This window comes from Erpetoichthys calabaricus, chromosome 17 (genome assembly GCF_900747795.2).
Source record: "Erpetoichthys calabaricus chromosome 17, fErpCal1.3, whole genome shotgun sequence".
Lineage (NCBI taxonomy): Eukaryota > Metazoa > Chordata > Cladistia > Polypteriformes > Polypteridae > Erpetoichthys > Erpetoichthys calabaricus.
In genome coordinates, this window is record NC_041410.2 from 26,977,193 (window position 1) to 26,996,395 (window position 19,203).

At 37.7% G+C, this 19,203-nt stretch overlaps 1 protein-coding gene across 2 annotated transcripts in view; it reads left to right on the top strand.

Annotated features, from left to right (window-relative positions):
* hpn (hepsin) overlaps positions 1 to 19,203 on the top strand; it is a 91,949-nt gene that overhangs the window by 61,592 nt on the left and 11,154 nt on the right. For both annotated transcript variants that reach the window (XM_028823274.2, XM_028823275.2), the window contains exons 7-11: positions 5,253 to 5,293; positions 7,369 to 7,534; positions 8,562 to 8,749; positions 15,244 to 15,339; positions 18,674 to 18,816. In XM_028823274.2, coding sequence (XP_028679107.1) covers positions 5,253 to 5,293; positions 7,369 to 7,534; positions 8,562 to 8,749; positions 15,244 to 15,339; positions 18,674 to 18,816 — 634 coding nt within the window. The remainder of the gene's footprint in view (positions 1 to 5,252; positions 5,294 to 7,368; positions 7,535 to 8,561; positions 8,750 to 15,243; positions 15,340 to 18,673; positions 18,817 to 19,203) is intronic.

Below are 19,203 nucleotides of genomic sequence, written 5' to 3' on the forward strand. Positions count from 1 at the left end.
CCAAGATTCTAATGAAATCAGGAGAGACTCTACATTACTACACATTTTGGTTCATAATATACTGTACAATAGTGTGGTGTGGTATACCAGTACTAAAAATACCAAAACAAAACAAATACAAAGTACAAATGGAACCAACATTTTGGGATTTTCGATATCAGCAGTAAATGTCAGTATTCCTCTCAATACTGTCTCCCATAACCTAACAATCCCCATTCCTCGACTCACAGTATTGCAGTTTTGGAAAAACATACATTTTGTATAATTTACAAGATGAAATTAAAGCTTCAACACCTTCAGAACTCTCCACCTTTTTACTTTGGTGCGATTGGGACTTCATGATGGCTGCACCATACCAACTGCTTTGATGTGATTGAAACTTCTCGGCAATCGAGTGGGAAGTGGTCCATAGTACGATGTTACAATTTGCCATGACAGGGAGGCAAGCAATTGTGCAGTGCAACAGGGAGGCTGGAGTAAAATGGGGGTTTTTGAATTATCTGTCATTTGCTTCAAAACCGGTTTGACACTGGTACTGAGGTCCGAAAGCTGGTATTGATATGTCAAAGTTTTAGTACCGATCCAACACGCACTGCCACCCACACAAACCAATTTAGTTTCCCTGGTAGGAGAAAAAGACCATAGTCAAGAGAAACAGTTACAGACAAAGAGAATAGGAAAAAAGTCACTTGGTAGGACTTTGAGGTGGATAAGTGACTAAGCCATCGCTCAAGTAGACAGGTCTTCAGGGCCTGTGCAGTCAGACCTGAAGAACAGCAGGGTTTTTTTTTCTTGTTCTTGTTTTGTGTTCCAGTTTTTGTTGATCATACAATTACTGCTCCATCCTGTATATTTTGACATCCCCAGTTCAAACTCTGTTCATACTGGGCCAGTTTAGAGTCTCCAAATTACTTAATATGGAATATGGAAGGAATCTAAGCCCTAACATGCTAACCTACATATACACTCATGATGAAATAACATGGCATGCTCAAGCTTCTTTTGTCCAATTCACAGTCACATTAGACCAAAGCCTATCTTGGCAGCATCGAGCATCGAAATCAATTCTGAGTAAGACACCAAGTACCACTCATGCGTGCCCTTATACAGTGCTAGTGAAGACTCTCCAAAATAGTCACTTCTTTGGAAAAAAATGATGAAAACCTATGGAGTCCTTTGTAAAGCATTTTGACAACAACTACACTCGGGATAGAAATCCCAGGACAGAGACTCTGTAAAGAAGCAGGATTAACCATACTTCCCTGTGTTCATGATGATACATTTTTACCTTTGTCTCTGTGGATTATTTTAGCATTGCAATATGGAACACAGGCCAGACATCCTAAAAATGAATTTCATTGACAGCAAACCAAGCATTTTTAGGCCAACTATCCAAGATATTATATCAGATCTGTTCTCCTAAAGTGTCCTTAGATGGTTACTAAGAAGAATAAACTGTCAACCTTACCCACTGCACCACACTGCTTGTATTTCGAGTTTCCTGTTGTGTATGTCACATTGTCTCTTCACTAGCCTTGTGCCCATGTGGGAGAACCTGTTGTAACGTAACAGCTTCCTTCTACAGATTTCATTGCTGTAAATACAACTTGCAAGTCTCTTCATAGTCTCCATTTTGTAAGCCTCAAAAGATTTTAATATTTCTTGTTATCCTGATACATGTAGCTCTGAACAGGCAGGCTTTGTTGTTGGGCTGAATGGCCTGTTCTCATTTAGATTGTTTAAATGTGCTAATGAAATTAATTTAAATTGCTTTGCATAAGCAGCAAAAAATGGAATAAAATTACTGGAAACCACTAAATAGGTGCCGTATCTAGTGATGTGTTGCAACAGATGGCAAATAATCGAAAGGTAGGGGTTTTGAAAAAAATAACTCTGCTGCTGATTTTGCACAATCTTGAGTTTGTTACTGTTTGGTGATAAGAACAGAGCTCAAATTCCTAAATGATAATAATAATAATCATAATAATAATAATAAGAAGAAGATATTTATATATCACATTTTACAATGGGGCTTATAATGGGGCATTTTATAATGCATTTTATAATTTGGGCGACATGGTTTCTCTGAGGCTAGGGATCTGCAGGTTGCTGGATTGAATCCCATAAATGCCAGAAGTGACTTTACTCCGTTTGACCCTTGAGCAAGGCCCTTAACCTGCAATTGCTTTGCCCAGGGTATGACGTTAACCTGCATCCAGCCCTGCAAGCAGGTCCTTCAACTTGCAGGAAAAACTTGGAGGTTGGTGGTAGGATTGGCACTCCAGCCACTGTAAAAAAAAAAAAAAAAACCTCACACTGTTCAGTGTGGTGTTGAGGTGCCACCCATTGCACAGCTACACTTGGATCCCAATTCAGGTGGTTCATTGTACGGTGGGTACGGCAACGCACTGTAATCAGCGCATTCTCCCAACCTCTCTGCTCTCTTTAAAAATCAAGTACAGCTCCAGGATTTAGAAAATTTACTGCACAATTTGTCCTAGATGTATACATAGAAATAAAAATTAAAAACTGATAATGCTTACATTTTCTAGACCTGTCTGCCCTACAAGTGATGCTGTGATAGAATGATTTGCTTGTTTCTTTAATCACACCTATTTATCAGGTATAAACGGAGGAAAGGAAAACAAAAACTTCAGGGTCCTGATCCAGGAGAAAATGAACCACTGGGGCTTGTGATCTTCAATAATTCCATAATACAAAGATGTATTGATATTGACCGCTTCCTAAATGTTGTACATCACACTTTGAATAAATTTGAAGTTATTGTAGAAGTGTTCTCATTTAAGCGTTACATTTCCCATTAAACACACATATTAAGGTAGTAAGGCAATGAAAGTATTATTTGTCATATCAAAAAAAATGTTTAGCACATGCTTCTTCACTTTGAGCACAGGATTCTCTGCCATTGTCTCTTAATTTGTTTTGCTTATACTATAAACACATGGCAAGTTCTTTTTGTTGAAAATTATATTTGTTCCAAATCTATTGCAAGGACGCAAGGAGTCCACAGTAACAGTTGGGGACTCAGCCAGGCAACTCCATTTGATTTAAACAAAGCAAAAACATTAGTCTGAAGGCACAGAAAACAAAATGCACTTCAGTCCAGCCTTTACAGCTACTACATGCAGGTTAAAGCTTCAGGTAGCTCAGGAGCTCCATCCACTAGGAAGTTTAGCTCAAGGATGAGGTGCCTCCCTTTGGACAAGCCTCCTTTTATTTTGTCCTGACCAGAATGGATGCAGCCTTCTCTGGGCCCCACAGGTGGGCTCACACACCTTCACTGGTGTACTTCTCGGAGTGGGAGGTGGTAGGGGAAAGGACAGTTAGCGACAACACCTCTTCTCTGCCCTCTATGCACCTCTATTGAGCACTGAAAGCACATGTGTGAATTACAGATACTTTATAATATTGTAATCAGACGTGATTTTCAGTAAAACAAAATTACAAGATTTAAAAAAAATTATTCAATCAAGGGCGGCGCGGTGGCACAGTGGTAGCGCTGCTGCCTCGCAGTTAGGAGACCCGGGTTTGCTTCCCAGGTCCTCCCGGCGTGGAGTTTGCATGTTCTCCCCGTGTCTGCGTGGGTTTCCTCCGGGGTGCTTCAGTTTCCTCCTGCAGTCCAAAGATATGCAGGTTAGGTGCATTAGGTGCATTGGCGATCCCTAGTGTGTGCTTGGTGTGTGTGCCCTGCAGTGGGCTGGCACCCTGCCCAGGGTTTGTTTCCTGCCTTGCGCCATGTGTTGGCTGGGATTGGCTCCAGCAGACCCCCGTTAGGATATAGCGGGTTGGATAATGGATAGATGGATAATTCAATCAATGCCATGTATCAGAGAAATAATTAAGAATTGTGATCATAAGTCACATTAAATCTCCTCATCAGCCCTTCCCACAAAAGAGAGCTGATCAGTAATAAAAAAGTGACCTCTTATTAGTTAAAGCCATGTTAGTTTATCAGACAGCAGCACAAGAAACCTATTTTAGAACGGCATTAATGTAATCTTACCAAATTCTAAGAGCTCTGCACCAATCCATGGAAGAAAAATAGATTTTTTTTGGTTTTAGATCATATATATATCATTTTTCCTATTGAGTTATAAGGGGTGTATTAGGATTGTTCTAATTGAGCAGAATTAGCCAACATACCAACAATGTAGTAGAGGAAATAATGTTCAATTTATCCCCAAATAGTCAAAGCTCATCTGGAATAACTTTATAGACTGCATGTGAGAGGATTTGCAGTGATTGCACATCCTATACTATCCATCCATCCATTATCCAACCCGCTATATCCTAAATACAGAGTCACGGGGGTCTGCTGGAGCCAATCCCAGCCAACACAGGGCGTAAGGCAGGAAACAAACCCCGGGCAGGGCGCCAGCCCACCTCAGGGCACACACACCAAGCACACACTAGGGACAATTTAGAATCGCCAATGCACCTAACCTGCATGTCTTTGGACTGCAGGAGGAAACTGGAGCACCCGGAGGAAACCCACACAGACACGGGGAGAACATGCAAACTCCACGCAGGGAGGACCTGAGAGGCCGAACTCGGGTCTCCTAACTGCGAGGCAGCAGCGCTACCCACTGTGCCACCGTACCGCCTATCCTATACTATCTGATAAATAAACAAAAATCTTTTCACAGAAGGGCTTTAATTTTCGACAGTTCTAAAACATATGCCTGAGCGAGGCTGGAACTACAAAACATCCCTCACCATTAGGGTCTATTGGGGCATCCTCATGTGATTCCTCAACCAGCTCAACAATTACTTCTCAACCTGGAATGACTCTATGTTCTGGTCCTCTCAACAGCCACCGTTTGTAAGTGTAGGTGAGATTGGGAACATAAACTGATTAGCAACTTCAGGATTCTGTCTAATAAGTTTAAATAAATAGAAAGTTTTATAGATTTTTCTCTTTTTCCCAATTTACCTCAAAGAACACCCAATCACACAGTTTCACTATTTATTTTATTATATTGTACTGTATATTTGTCAGTATTATTTATTTATTTGTAGCCATGAATGCTTTCCTTTGCTCAGTAAATTGTTTTTGAGGAGGAAGAGTGAAATCAGTTTGTAAAATATAAGACAGTGTTCATCTAGGTGATTTACACTTTTTGGACTGTTTTGGAGTTTATCAGTTTTCCTGTCTATGCTGTGCCAGCATCAGAATGACTTAGCTTTTTTCTGTTGTTGTTGTTGTTTGTGTTGTCTTTTTCTGATTTTAGTGACTGCGAGAGCGGCAAAGTCCTAACTGTCAACTGCCAAGGTAAGCCATTCAGGATCTCTCAATAAATCAAGCATTCCATGAATCAGTTGATGAAATGGTTCAGTCAGTATTTATAATTTTAACAACATATGGCTTAGTGAAAAGTCCACCTTAAAGTATTTAGAGTACACTGCTGAAGAGGAGGCACTGATTGCAGTTCACAAAGCATGGCTTCAGGTCTGCTCCTGGCTGTGGTGCCTTCTGTGTAGAGGATGTGTGTTCTTCCTCAAGGAATTTCAACCTCCTCTAACAGTTTAAATGCATGCTGCGGTATTGATTGTGTTCATGATGTGCTGAATGTGTGAGTTTAGAAGTGAGGGTGTGTGTGAGATCCAGAATGAATTGGTGACAGTCCAGAGATGATCTGATAAAAAGAAATGGCCGAGCACATGCACAATGTTTATACACTATAAATATATATTGCCTAATAAATGTGTTTGGATCCTGGGCCAATTTTCTAATTTTATTGCTTTTTTTATTATTAAGATCTTTTCTTAATTTGCTGTAGTCCTGGATTGGATTAAAGTGAGTAGGGAGAAACTAATTATAATATGTTATATCACACTGCTATGACTTAGAACTGTTTTACTTTCCTGTGAGAATCCCAAACCACCTTCTATAACTCAGTGAGCAAAAGGTGTTCTGTATTATCTCAAATTAGAAAAATTACAAAACAAAAATCCCAGCACTTTTGGAAACAAGGCAAGAATGTTTTAAAGTTAGATGGGGTTTTTCCTTTTTTTTCTTTGTCTCTTTCTCTTGTATTTTTATTTTTCCTTAATTTTCCTTTGAATTTATTTTGAAGTAAATTGTCTGGTATGTTATTATAATTTGTTTGATCGAATAGTATGCCATTGTAATTATGTACTTTTTGAAAATAAAAAAGTTTTTTTCTAACATGGTATAACATTTAAATAGTAATAGAATTAAAATCCCCGTGACCCTGTGTTCGGATTCAGCGGGTTGGAAAATGGATGGATGGATAGAATTAAAATGCTTTGAAATAAAAATTTCACAGATCAAAACCTTCTGTAGGATTTGTTAATCAGTAAAATTAAAGAGCAGGTTTAAATATAATTAATCAATTAATTTTATTTTCTGTTTGACTTAGCTTGCCATTTGGAAAAACATTTCAAAAGCTAATTGTTGTATTTACAAATATAAAGAAGCATTGATCTTAGTGTTTACCACTTTTTCCTTTTTTGTCCATTTTAGCTTAAAGGAATAACCCATCAAAAAAGTACATCTTTTTTTATACTGTATGTTACTTACTCCATGTAGTTTGCAGTAGTGTCTAACAAAAATATTTAATCTCATGTTTTTGTGAAGAATGGTGTTAACAAAGTCTTGGATTGAACAGAACTCAATAGTATCCAACACTGGATAACAGCCAACAATACCAAAAATGTCTACGAAACAAATCTCATGTTAGTTGTGCTACATAATTCACATGTCAAGGTGCCCAGTCATATACTCACAACGTACAAAGTCATTTATTTTTTGGTAAAATATTAGTAAATCAATAACTCCAGAAAATTAAAATAGTCCACTAACAGGAAGCCCCTTCACACCAGGTAACGCTTTGGAATTGAAGACAGGACTCTTGATAAATGAATGAAGGGGAAAGGCAGGTCTTCAGTTTTAAAGCCTGACCCCGTATGAAGTTGCTTTCTATTTATGCATTTCTCTTATTTTTCATGAATTATTTATTTAATGATATTTTAGCCAAAAATGCATGGTTTTGTCTATTTTAAGTATTCAAATGAATGAAGTGTGAGTTATCGATACAATTAACATCAGATTTTTTCATGGATTTTTTGATGTTGTTTGTTATTCACTATTGGGTCCCATTTTATCAGAAACTTTTTTTATCACCATTCTCCATGAAAACATGAGATTAAATACTTTTCTCGGTTTCCATTACGAAATTCACAGGGTAAGTAACAAATTAAAAAGACTTCATTTTTTGATGGAGTATTCCTTTAATTTACATAATGGACATTTCTCTTCAATGAGATCAACAACTCCACTCCATTTCAGTCTATTTTTTACTACTTGATCTTGTTGTCTTCTAGACTGCGGGAGACGAAAGTTGCCTGTGGATCGCATTGTGGGTGGCCAAGATGCCAGCCTAGGGAAGTGGCCATGGCAGGTCAGCCTACGTTATGATGGCAGTCATCTCTGTGGAGGCTCAATTATTTCTGACCGCTGGATCATCACTGCTGCCCATTGCTTTTCTGAGTATGTAACATAGTTTAGTCAAATTGAATTGTTTTGTTTTATATTATGAATTCAGTAATGTTTAGTGTTTATTTTACCAATTTTCAAAAATGATTCTGCTTAAAGTATGTGATGGCAGTGCTGTGGCTAACACATGCTGATTGAGTGCTGTGGATTCTAATCTCTTGTCTTCTTTGGATTTGCATATACTTCTAGTATTTGTAGGTTTTTTTCTCTAGGTGTTTTAGTTTAAATAAGAAGTTCTTGCTGGCTTCAGTCCTAATTGCACTTCCCCTTAATTTCCAGTGATGTTCTCAAGTATGTAATTCACTGTTAAGTTGAAAGAATTTTGCTGGATCTACTTTATTACTGCCTTTGGGAATTTTGAACACTTGGATTAAGCTCCCATGCAGTCTCCTCTGCTCGAGACTAAACGGGTTTAATTCTCTGAATCTGTCACAGTGGGACACGTCCTCATGTCCCATGATGCACTTGGTTGCTCTTCTCTGCACAACCTCAAGTGCTGCTATGTCTTTCATGTAGCGTGGTGACCAGAACTGCACACAATACCCCAGATGTGGTCTCACTAGTGTATTATTTAGTCTGGGTATAACGTCTCAGTATTCAACAGTTTACACTATATAACCTAGCATTTTATTTGTCTTTTTAATAGCTTCTTCACATTGCTTAGATGATGATAATGTCGTTTTAACACAAACTCCTAAATCCTTTTCAGAGGTTGTTTCCTTTCCTTGCAGAGTTTTTCCTGCCATATCCCAAAGATGCTCTTGTTTTTGGGAATTGTCAATTTCACATTGGTTCTGTGTTGGCGTAGTTGTTTGTTGAGTGGGGCCCAGGTTGAACTGGTACCCCATTCAGGACTGGCTCTTGCCTTATTCCTATTGATGTTATCATTTGCTTTATCCCCCTGATTACCCTCCTGAATTCAGCTGGGCAAGTTTGAAAATATTATATTTGAGAATATGTTTATGTAAGTTTTCATTATGTTATGTTATAAGTATATGTTATCTGTTTTGTTCTTCCCCAGGAGACACCGAGTTCTCAGCCGATGGCATGTTTTTACCGGTTCCATCTCCCAAACGTCCCCTGGTAATAACCTTCCAATTCAGGCTGTCATCTACCATTCTGGATATCAGCCATTTGTGGATTCAAACATTGATGACAACAGCAATGATATTGCTGTAATTTTCCTGGCCACCCCACTCACCTTTTCAGGTATCTTCATAACACATCTGCATCATCTGTATCACTGCAGAGCATTTTTTGTAGGAACTTGTCTGATGTCACTAAAGTATTAAATACAGTACATAATGCAGTTTAAATAGTTTTCTGGGTTACTAGTTTGCACTTTTGTTAGATGAATTGCCGACCATGAATGCATTAACTTTCTCCATCATATGAAAAGCTTCCAGTGTGAACTAAGCCAGTCACATGACTTGATCGTGTTTTTGTATTTCTTACATAAATATATAACTATGATAACAATAAAATGTCACATCTACATCTTTAACACAAATTCCCATTCACACACACACACAATTAAATGGTTAAATGTAACAAAAGTCATGCCAATGTAAAGTCCCTGGATATAAGCTAAAATACAATGCAATACAATACAATACAATACAATTTATTTTTGTATAGCCCAAAATCACACAAGAAGTGCTGCAATGGGCTTTAACAGGCCCTGCCTCTTGACAGCCCCTCAGCCTTGACTCTCTAAGAAGACAAGGAAAAACTCCCAAAAAAACCTAGTAGGGAAAAATGGAAGAAACCTTGGGAAAGGCAGTTCAAAGAGAGACCCCTTTCCAGGTAGGTTGGGTGTGCAGTGGGTGTCAAAAGAAGGGGGTCAATACAATACAATACAATACACAGAACAGAACAAATCCTCAATACAGTATAAAAATAAAAATTTTAGAAGTACGGAGCAGAATTTAACAGTAGATGAGATCACATAAGAACATTTGGATATATTTAGAGTCCTGGAGTTCTCATCCATCAAGCTGCCTCCCCCATTTGGCCATTCCATGGCTGAAACAGCGCTGGGTCAGCCAATCCGATGAAAGGACCCCTCCTTCCCATGATTCCTGCGATCCTCCTTCAGGGATGATTTTATCTTAGGCATGCAAAACAACTTGACATGTGGGCCGTGGCACCAAGTGTCACATTTGAGTACCGAGAAGATAAACAGAATAGGTGAGGGTTAGTAACAAATTATAACTATCATGTTACTTATGTTTTAGTGCTAATGACTAACAACAGAGATGCAGTCTGTGCAGTTAATCAGCAGCTCTAGTCAGGATATGCTAAACTGAAGTAGTGAGTCTTCAGCCGGGATTTAAAAGCTGAAACCGAAGGGGCATCTCTTACAGTAGCAGGCAGACCATTCCACAGTTTAGGGGCCCTGTAACTAAAAGCTCGACCTCCCACTGTTATTTTATTAATCCTTGGAATCATAAGCAAACCAGCATCTTGAGATCTTAATGTAGCTCTGGTTTGTAAGTCATGATAAGTTCTGACAAGTAAGCCGGACGTTGGCCATTTAATGATTTATATGTTAAAAGGATGATTTTGAAATCTGCCCTAAACTTAACCGGGAGCCAGTGTAAGGATTTAAGAACTGGAGTTATGTGTTCGTATTTTCTTTTTCTTGTAATAATTCTTGCAGCCGCATTTTGGATTAACTGGAGGCTGTATGGAGAACAGTTTGAATATCCAGTGAACACCATATTGTAGTACTCAATCCTTCTAGAGATAAATGCATGAATTATTTTCTCAGAATCCTGTTTATTTAGAAAACGCCTTAATTTCCTAACATTTTGAAGATGGAAGAAACATGATTTGGACAATTTTGTAATATGCGCTTTAAATGACATGCTAGAGTCAAAGATAACTCCTAGATTGCGGGCTGATTCAGTATAATTAATGGGGATTCTAACTGAGTTAAATGATGACAAAATATTGTTATGATCAGCGTCATTCCCTCCAACAAATAACATCTCTATTTTACCTGTGTTTAAAGACAAGTAGTTCTCATTCATCCACTCCTTTAATTCACTAACACAACTAATTAAAGACAACATTGGAGAAACTTCATATGATTTAAATGAAAGGTATAACTGGGTGTCATCTGCATATGAGTGAAAATTAACATTATGTTTCCTAATGAGAGATCCCAGTGGAATCATGTAAAGTGAAAACAATAAAGGTCCCGGTACTGAGCCCTGCGGGACACCATATTGAACTTCTGTGTATAATGATGGAGTACTGTCAGCACATTTCTGCACATATTGGAATCAATTTGATAAATAAGAACTAAACCAAGCGAGCACGGTGCCTGCAAGCCCAACATCATTTTCTAGCCTGTGCAGTAAAATAGAATGGTCGATGGTGTCAAATGCTGCACTTAAGTCCAACAACATAATTACAGTGGAGTTTCCTTCATCAGAGGATATCAGAATGTCGTTTACAACCCGCTTTAGTCCCGTTTCTGTACTATGACCAGTGCGGAAACCAGATTGGAATTTCTCAAATAAATTGTAATGCGTAAAGTGTGACTGAAGCTGACTGGCGACTACTTTTTCTAGTATTTTAGAGAGAAACGGTAAATTTGAAATAGGCCTATAATTATTTAGTATGTGTGGGTCTAGGTCTGACTTTTTAAGTAATGGTTTAATGACTGACACTTTTAGTGCATGAGGTACTGTGCCATGCAATAATGAACTATTGATAATGTTTACAATCTTCTCTATCGTGGACAGGAAAATAAAAATCTGTGGGACACAGTTTTGATGACTTAGACCCTGTCCACATTTCTACTTTTTTGTTTAAAAATGCAGATGTACAGTATATCTCCGTTTTTACCTTTTGTCCACACTACGCCAGAAAAAAGACTTTGAAACCCTCCTCAGAGTCATATGCTTCTGACAACACAGACTCAGTGTTGTGGTGAGGACAGAGAACACAGATTTTTGAAAATGCAGACTCTAATTGCACTCTCATTGGTTTGTGATTATTAATTGGCCCTTCTCTGTTAATCAGCAGTTAATCAGCAGCTCTAATCAGCAGAGGAAGACAGTGCCTGGCTTCTTGAGGTTCAATTTCGATCCTTCCACAGGTTCACCTACCAAAACCTTGTTACATCTATTACTTCCCATACAGTCAAGTTCAATTGTCTTCTGGGTGTTTTGTCCAAGGTTGCAAGTGGCCGCTTCAATCTTCAATCTGAGGGCCTTACTCAACCATCTAATCAGTAGCAGTATCGGTCAGAATGTACAAAGGGCAGGGACTTTAATTAGAGTGACCTTGTGACCCACATTTATTGGGAGTTCCTTGTTTATGTGGAATAATTGTAAGCCCGGTTCCAATCAAGAATGGGGTTTAGCAGTTTACTCACAAACAACACATGTTAATCCATTCAATGTAGCAGCCCAGGACATCTGCTGCAAGATAGGCCTCTTGAAATGTTTTTTGCTGCTGTGCATGGCCACGAATACAAACCCCTGATGTCCATCCTCACCCCATCCCTCAGCCCGCAGTGAGTACTTCATTTATGAATAGGCATGATTATACCGTGTTACACTTTTATAATGGCAGATAAGCGAAACGTAGGGAACAAAATCTTTGGATAGCTAGGGTTTACCATATAAATATACAGTATATATATACACACTATATATGTACACCCTATGGAAATTGTCTGTAGAAATATGTTGAAAAAATCAACAATCATTAGTTCTTATCTTACATATATGTAGTTAGTTCTGAAAGTACTCAGACACCTTCACTTTCTGCACACTGTATTATGTTGTATAGTTAATTTTACATGGATTCATTTCCCATTTTTGCCCTTCAGTCTACACTCAATAACCTATTTTGATAAAATACTAATATGTTTTCAGGAAAGGTTGAAAATTTATTAAAAATCAAAAACTGAATTCTCTCATTCATCTAAGTATTTAGACCCTTTGCTGTGGCACTCCAAATTGTAGACAAGATCATGTATCTGGAACTGGATTGGAGTCCATGAAATTAAATTGATTGGGCAAAGCTTTCACTTTGTCAATATGAGTTATTTAGTGTAAAGCTGATGGGCAAAAATGGTAAATTCACCAATTTAAAATGAATTCTACAACATATACTCTCTCTCTCTCTCTTTATATATATACAGTATATATATATATATATATATATATATATATATATATATATATATATATATATAATATATGCGTGGTGTGCTAGCACCCTGCCCGGAGTTTGTTTCCTGCCTTGCGCCCTGTGTTGGCTGGGATTGGCTCCAGCAGACCCCTGTGACCCTGTAGTTAGGATATAGCGGGTTGCATAATGGATAGATGGATGGGTAGATAATGATTGTATATATATATATATATATATATATATATATAGATAGATAGATAGATAGATAGATAGATAGATAGATAGATAGATAGATAGATAGATAGATAGATAGATAGATAGATAGATAGATAGATAGATAGATAGTCAGGTCCGTAAGTATTTGAATAGTAACACAATTTTCATAATTTTGGCTCTGTAAACCACAAATGGATTTAAAACAAAGCAATCAAGATGTGATTGATGTGTAGACTTTCAGCTTTAGTTCAAGGGGTTTAACAAAAATATTGTATGAGCTGTTTAAACAGACATTTTTATACAGAGTCCCCCTGTTTTCAGGGGCTTAAAAGTAAATGGATGATCATTTTCAATTTTTGGTTGAAAATCCTTTACAGTCAATGACTGCCTAAAGTCTGGAACCCATGGCCACCTCCAAATGCTGGATTTCCACCCTAGTGATTTGATTGCAGCTGTCTTCAGTTGCTGCTTGATCATTGGACTTTCTGAAATCAGTTTTGTCTTCAGCAAGTGAAATGCGTGTCCAATTGGTTTGAGGTCAGTTGATTGACTTGGCATATTGAGTATCTTCCAGTACTTTACGTTGAAAAGCACTTGGTTTGCTTTTGCAATATGTTTTGGCTCATTGTCCATCTGTACTGTGAAGCATTGTCCTATTAGGTTTGTAGTGTTTGGCTGAATCTCAGCAGATGGTATAGCCCTATACACTTCAGAATTCATTCTGCTACTTCTGCCAGCAGTCATATCATCAATAAACAGCGATGACTGGCTTCATTTGACTGTCAGGTGCGATCATGCCATAACACTAACTCCACTATGTTTCAAGATGATGTGGTGTTGGATCATGAGCCATTTCTTCTCTTCTCCATACTCTTCTCTTTCCAATATTTTTAGTTTCATTTGTCCAAAGAAAATTTTTCCAGAAATGGACAGGCTTATAAAAATGTTTTCTGGCAAGAGGTTTACCAGTGGTTTGCACCTTCTGGTAAACTCTCTGTCTTTACTTCATGAAGTCTTCTCTTAATTGTAGACATTGGCAATGATAGGTCTACCTCGTGGAGAATGTTCTTGGTTTGACTAGATGTTGTGAAGGGGTTCTTCATCACCAAGGAAAGAATTCTGCAATCATCCAGCAGAGCTGTCTTCTGTATTTTCCAGACTTTCTGGTGTTGCTGAATTCACCAGTGTGTTCCTTCTTTTTAAGAATATTCCAAATGGTTGATATGATCACTCCTTGTGTTTCTTCTCTCTCCCTAAAGGGTTTGTTTTGTTTTCTCAACCTAATGATGGACTGTTTTTACTGGCATGGACAGCTATTTGGATCTCATATTGAGAGTTCACAGTGACAGCTTCCAAATACAAATTCCACACTTGGAATCAATTCCAGACCTTCTACCTGCTTAAAAGATAATGAAATAATGAGGGAACTGCTCCCACCTGGCTATGGAACAGCTTGTCAGTCAAATGTGTAAATACTTTTGAGCCCCTGGAGGGTTTGGTAGGTTATGCAGATAAATGGCTATCATTCCTAAGCAGCTCATACAGTATTTTTGGTAAACCCCTTGAATTAAACCTGAAAGTCTACAATTCAATCACATAATGATTGGTTTATTGCAAATCCATTGTGGGGACATACAAAGCCAAAATTATGAAAATTGTGTCACTGTCCTAATACTTATGGACCTAACTATATATATTCCTTGGTAAAGAGAGTTAGGGGTACTTGGTGGTGCAAGATTTGGTGGGTGTGGATGTATGCCACTGGAAAAGCGTGTAGTACCAGTGTGTTTATTGGGGAAATTGCTTGTGTTCAGCACATGCCAGCTTCCTCATTGGTACTCCTCAGGTTGTTAATGGAAAGCAGTTAAACCTAAACAACGAGTCTGGGTAGGAAGGGGAAGAGATTGAGAATAAAACAAACAAGAGAACATAATAGTGAAAAGATATGGGAAAAAAACAAGGACTAGAATTTCAGAGAAAGAAAGAGTGGATTGGGAGTGTGAGCCAGTGCACTGGAAAGGAAGTAAGGCAGTTGGGAGGGCCTACACTGAGGTAAAGGAACGGTGCCCTAGGGGTGGGTCACTCCTGCTAAGCATCGATTGAGCAGGACTGAGTTGGCTGTGGGCTTTGCAGAATGCCTTGCAAATGTCTGGGATGCTGAAGGAACAATGGAGCAGAGATTTAAGCATCCCAGCTGTGTCCGACTGAGGTGACTGGGACAAAAGCTAAATAATGGTTGACCACACTAACCAGTATCTCATATATGCATACTGTATATTTTGAATTTTTCATGTTTCTGTCATTATAGTAATATTGTCTTTTTTCCCATTCAGAGTATATTCAACCAGTGTGTCTCCCTGCACTAAGTCAACAACTTTCTGATGGAAAAATCTGCACAGTAACAGGATGGGGTAACACAAAGTATTATGGTATGTAAGGCTTCATTGAATGGAAAGTCAGACATCCTCAAATTTCTCATACAGTGACTTCATATTTTTATATTTTTTACACTCCAAGATAGAGGAGTTGTTGAGCTCAGATAAATGTGTCTATAAAACTTAACAGTCTGCCTAAGTAGTGTTTATTTGTGAGCGAGGGAGGTCTTTATTTATTGTTTCTTCGGCAAATTCAGGGTCACTTGAACATTTGTAATTCAATGGACAGCACTAAACTTAAAATCAGTTACCTGCAATTTTAAAGGAAAATTTCTTTTATATATTAAGATAGTTATTTATTTAGTAAATTTCAGACAAGGTTTGAATAAAAACTGCCCTTTTAGAAAGAGGCCAGAGTGATGCCATGTGCAAAGTACCCACACACAAACAGCCAGCTACAGCCACCATATCGCACACTGTGCCTCAGTACTTGTCAAAGTTTCCAGGTCACTTTAAATGCTATAATACATTTTATACAATTTAAGGTTAGCCTTTATTTTGAATAAATAATTCAAAACTACTAAATCAGTGTTTAAAGGCAGTGTCCATATCAATTATGCTTACAATGCAAGCTTATCATCTGCATTGTGACACAAACAGCACCCTATCAGTGTGTGTAATCTCACCACAGCCTGACTGAGCCTTTAGAAAATTTCATTCCACAGAGTTATGTTTAAAAATAGATTTTTGGTTTTTCTGTATTTTTGATTGTAGTAAATTTGTACCTGTCCTTTTCAAACTTGCCTGACCTTTTTGAAATTTGTTTTTTAAACATAGTCTATTTTGCTCTTATACTTTTAAACATTCTCTAAAAGCTTTAAAGCAGCTACTGCCCAAACATTATCATAATAAGAGACAGTCCTAATATGACATTTTTTTTTTTTTTGTTCTTTATTTCACCTTATACAATTTCTTGCATTAGGAATTTGTTAGTTTTTGCATACCCCTTGTGGTCAGAGTGCAGGGTCAGTCATTGTACAGTGCCCCTGGAGCAGTTACAGGTTAAGGGTCTTGCTCAAGGGCCCAGCAGAGTAGGATCTCTTTCAGCAATGACGGGGATTTGAACCGGCAACCTTCTGGATACCAGCACAGATCCTTAGCCTCAGAGCCACCACTCCGCCCCTCATGAGCTCCTTCACTATTAAAGTCATTCAAAAGTTGCCTAAACCTTTATATCTTTACGTGTAACTTTGTTAAGTTTTTTTGCTTGTCCTTTGCTGACTAAAATCTACCTATTATGGTCTATTTGAGTAGCAAATTCCTTTATTAAAGTGGTAGACTGTAAACACGCACTACGCAATGCTAACAAAATCCAGCCAGCACACTTCTTTTGGCTTTTATCCTGCCATCTAGTGGTTATAAATGCTACTACACCAGAGGCTAAGATTTATCAGGGATGTGCAAAGTCATTCCTGGAGGGCCGCAGTGGCTGCAGGCTTTTGTTCCAACCCAATTGCTTAATAAGAAGCACTAATTGCTCTAGAAACACTTCTGCTTCATTTTAGTTATCTCCCTCGTTAAGATTTTGAACCCTTATTGCTTATTTAAGTCTTAAACAGCTGCATTCTTGGTTTTTAATTGCTCCTTATTAGCAATAAGATGCAAATGACAAAAGAAACCAGCAGTTATCCATTTTGCTTGTTACCCTTTACGCCTGTGTGTATTTATCATGCACTATTTGGTTTAATTAAATACTTGGAAGGAAAGAGAAGACAAAAAAGTCAAGGATTGAGAATTACCCATCCGATTTACACTTCAAAATATTTGGATATCTTTAGAATGGAAAAAAAAATCTAGGATTTGAGAATGACTTGACATAGCAGAGTTAAAGCACTAACAAGCCATGAAATGTAATTATTGGCAAGGATTGTTTTCTAATTAAACAACTGGGTTGGAATAAAAACCCGCGGCCACTGCGGCCCTCCAGGAATGGCTTTGCACACCCCTGATTTAAATAGCAGCTGTAAACTATTCTTTACAAACAATTTCCTAAATAAATTAAAATGAACTTTCTGATTTTTAAAAAAAAATTGATCTTAAAGTGGATTGATTGTAATTGCTTATACCACAATACTATAATGTAGACTTATCTTGCTCAGCTGGAAGAATCCCAGCCCAAGGGTAATAAGTCAGTGGCTAACTAGTGTTCTGTTACTATTTGAAACAGAAAAAAATTAAATTCTCACTTAGAGGATCTGTTCAAAACTTTTCAAAAATATGGCAAGATCTAATTAATCAAATCTTATAAAATCATTTATATCGGGGGAAAAGCACATTTTTTTGTCTTTTCTGTTTTTTATTTTTATTATTATTTTTTTTATTTTTATAGATTTGCTCTTGTTGTTGTTTCTCCACTAGTTCTGTCGGGCGGGGGTGAATTATGGTTTGTTAACTTTGACAGAATTGTATTAAATGTTGTTTTCTTCAAATAATATCAATAAAATAAAAAATTGTCAGCTGGACACAGGAGCAAATCTAAGTGAATCTGTCAAATTAACCTGTAGTGTCTGTTTAAAATGATTTTGCCACAGTTCTTGCAAGTTACAATGATTATAATAATACCTTTAGAAGGGTTGGGAACTCTGTCGCTCTGTTTATTAAATTGAAAAGCATAAATACAAAACAATCAGTAGTGACAGAGCTTCAAAATGATTGCAAACAAGCCATGATGTATTGAACACAGCAAACTCTAATTAACATTGGTTTAATGTGTTTTATGCGTTGCTGCAAAAATGAGCAAGTGTTTTATTATTCAAAGGATTCTTCTACCCTTTAAATGGGTGAATTATTAAAAATATAAGTGATTTGGCAGTGTAATAGCAGTTAGCTATAGTGGAGACCTTGACAGCTAAAAAGTTTATACTTCCAGAATTTTCATCCGAACATTATGACATTGGTGTGGCTCAATGATCCTGTAATTGTGAATGTTGTGCATAATTGCTTTCCGACATTTTTCTTTTTTCAAACTCACTTACTAAAGTATGGTCCATTTCGTCTCGATGCATGCTCAATAATCCAGGTAAGGAAACTCTAGAAAGTTGATTCAAGCTTTCTTAAGTTGTGAAATTGCCATCAGCAATGGGGGACATTTGAAAGCTGATGTGTACCGTAAACCAATGCATACGGATCAGTATTTTCTCCCTTTGGAAAAACTATGTCCAGATGAACAGAATCAACTTTCTAGAATATGGTCCATTTCCCATCTCATCTTCAGTATCTGAAAGTTTACTTTGATTCTATTCACATTCTTGCTCTAGAGAAAGAACCCACCCTGATAATCCAAAATGCATCCTAATGTACTTCTCTTTCTTTTCTTGTTTATCTTCAGGTCAGCCATCGGATGTCCTACAGGAAGCCAATGTGCCCGTAATTAGTAACAGTGTTTGTAATGGAGAGAATTTTTATTGGAACCAAATCACCAACACAATGTTCTGTGCTGGTTATGCAGAAGGAGGCACTGATGCCTGCCAGGTATGTTTATCACAGAAACTTCAAACGTCCCTAAGACTGTTTAAATTGTTTCAGACTTCGTATTATTGTAGAATAATGTACGACAAAAGAAGGTAGCTTTGGAAAAAGGATATTGCATTTTCAAGATATTATAAAGAAAATTAAGACTGGCATATTGTGTCATTGAGTTTCAGTTTTTTCCCCCAGAGACAGTCTCTTATGGTGTGTTGCATTCCATGTGGACAGGTAGAAGAATTCAACAGGCTTCTTGTCGGTGACAGAGTGGATGCAGTTGTCATTTTCCACACTGGAACAAATGACACAGTTAAGGGCATGTTGTCACTTCTACCAAACATATTTAAAGAGTTAGGTGCTAAGCTGAGGAGCAGAACTGACAAGGTGGTCTTC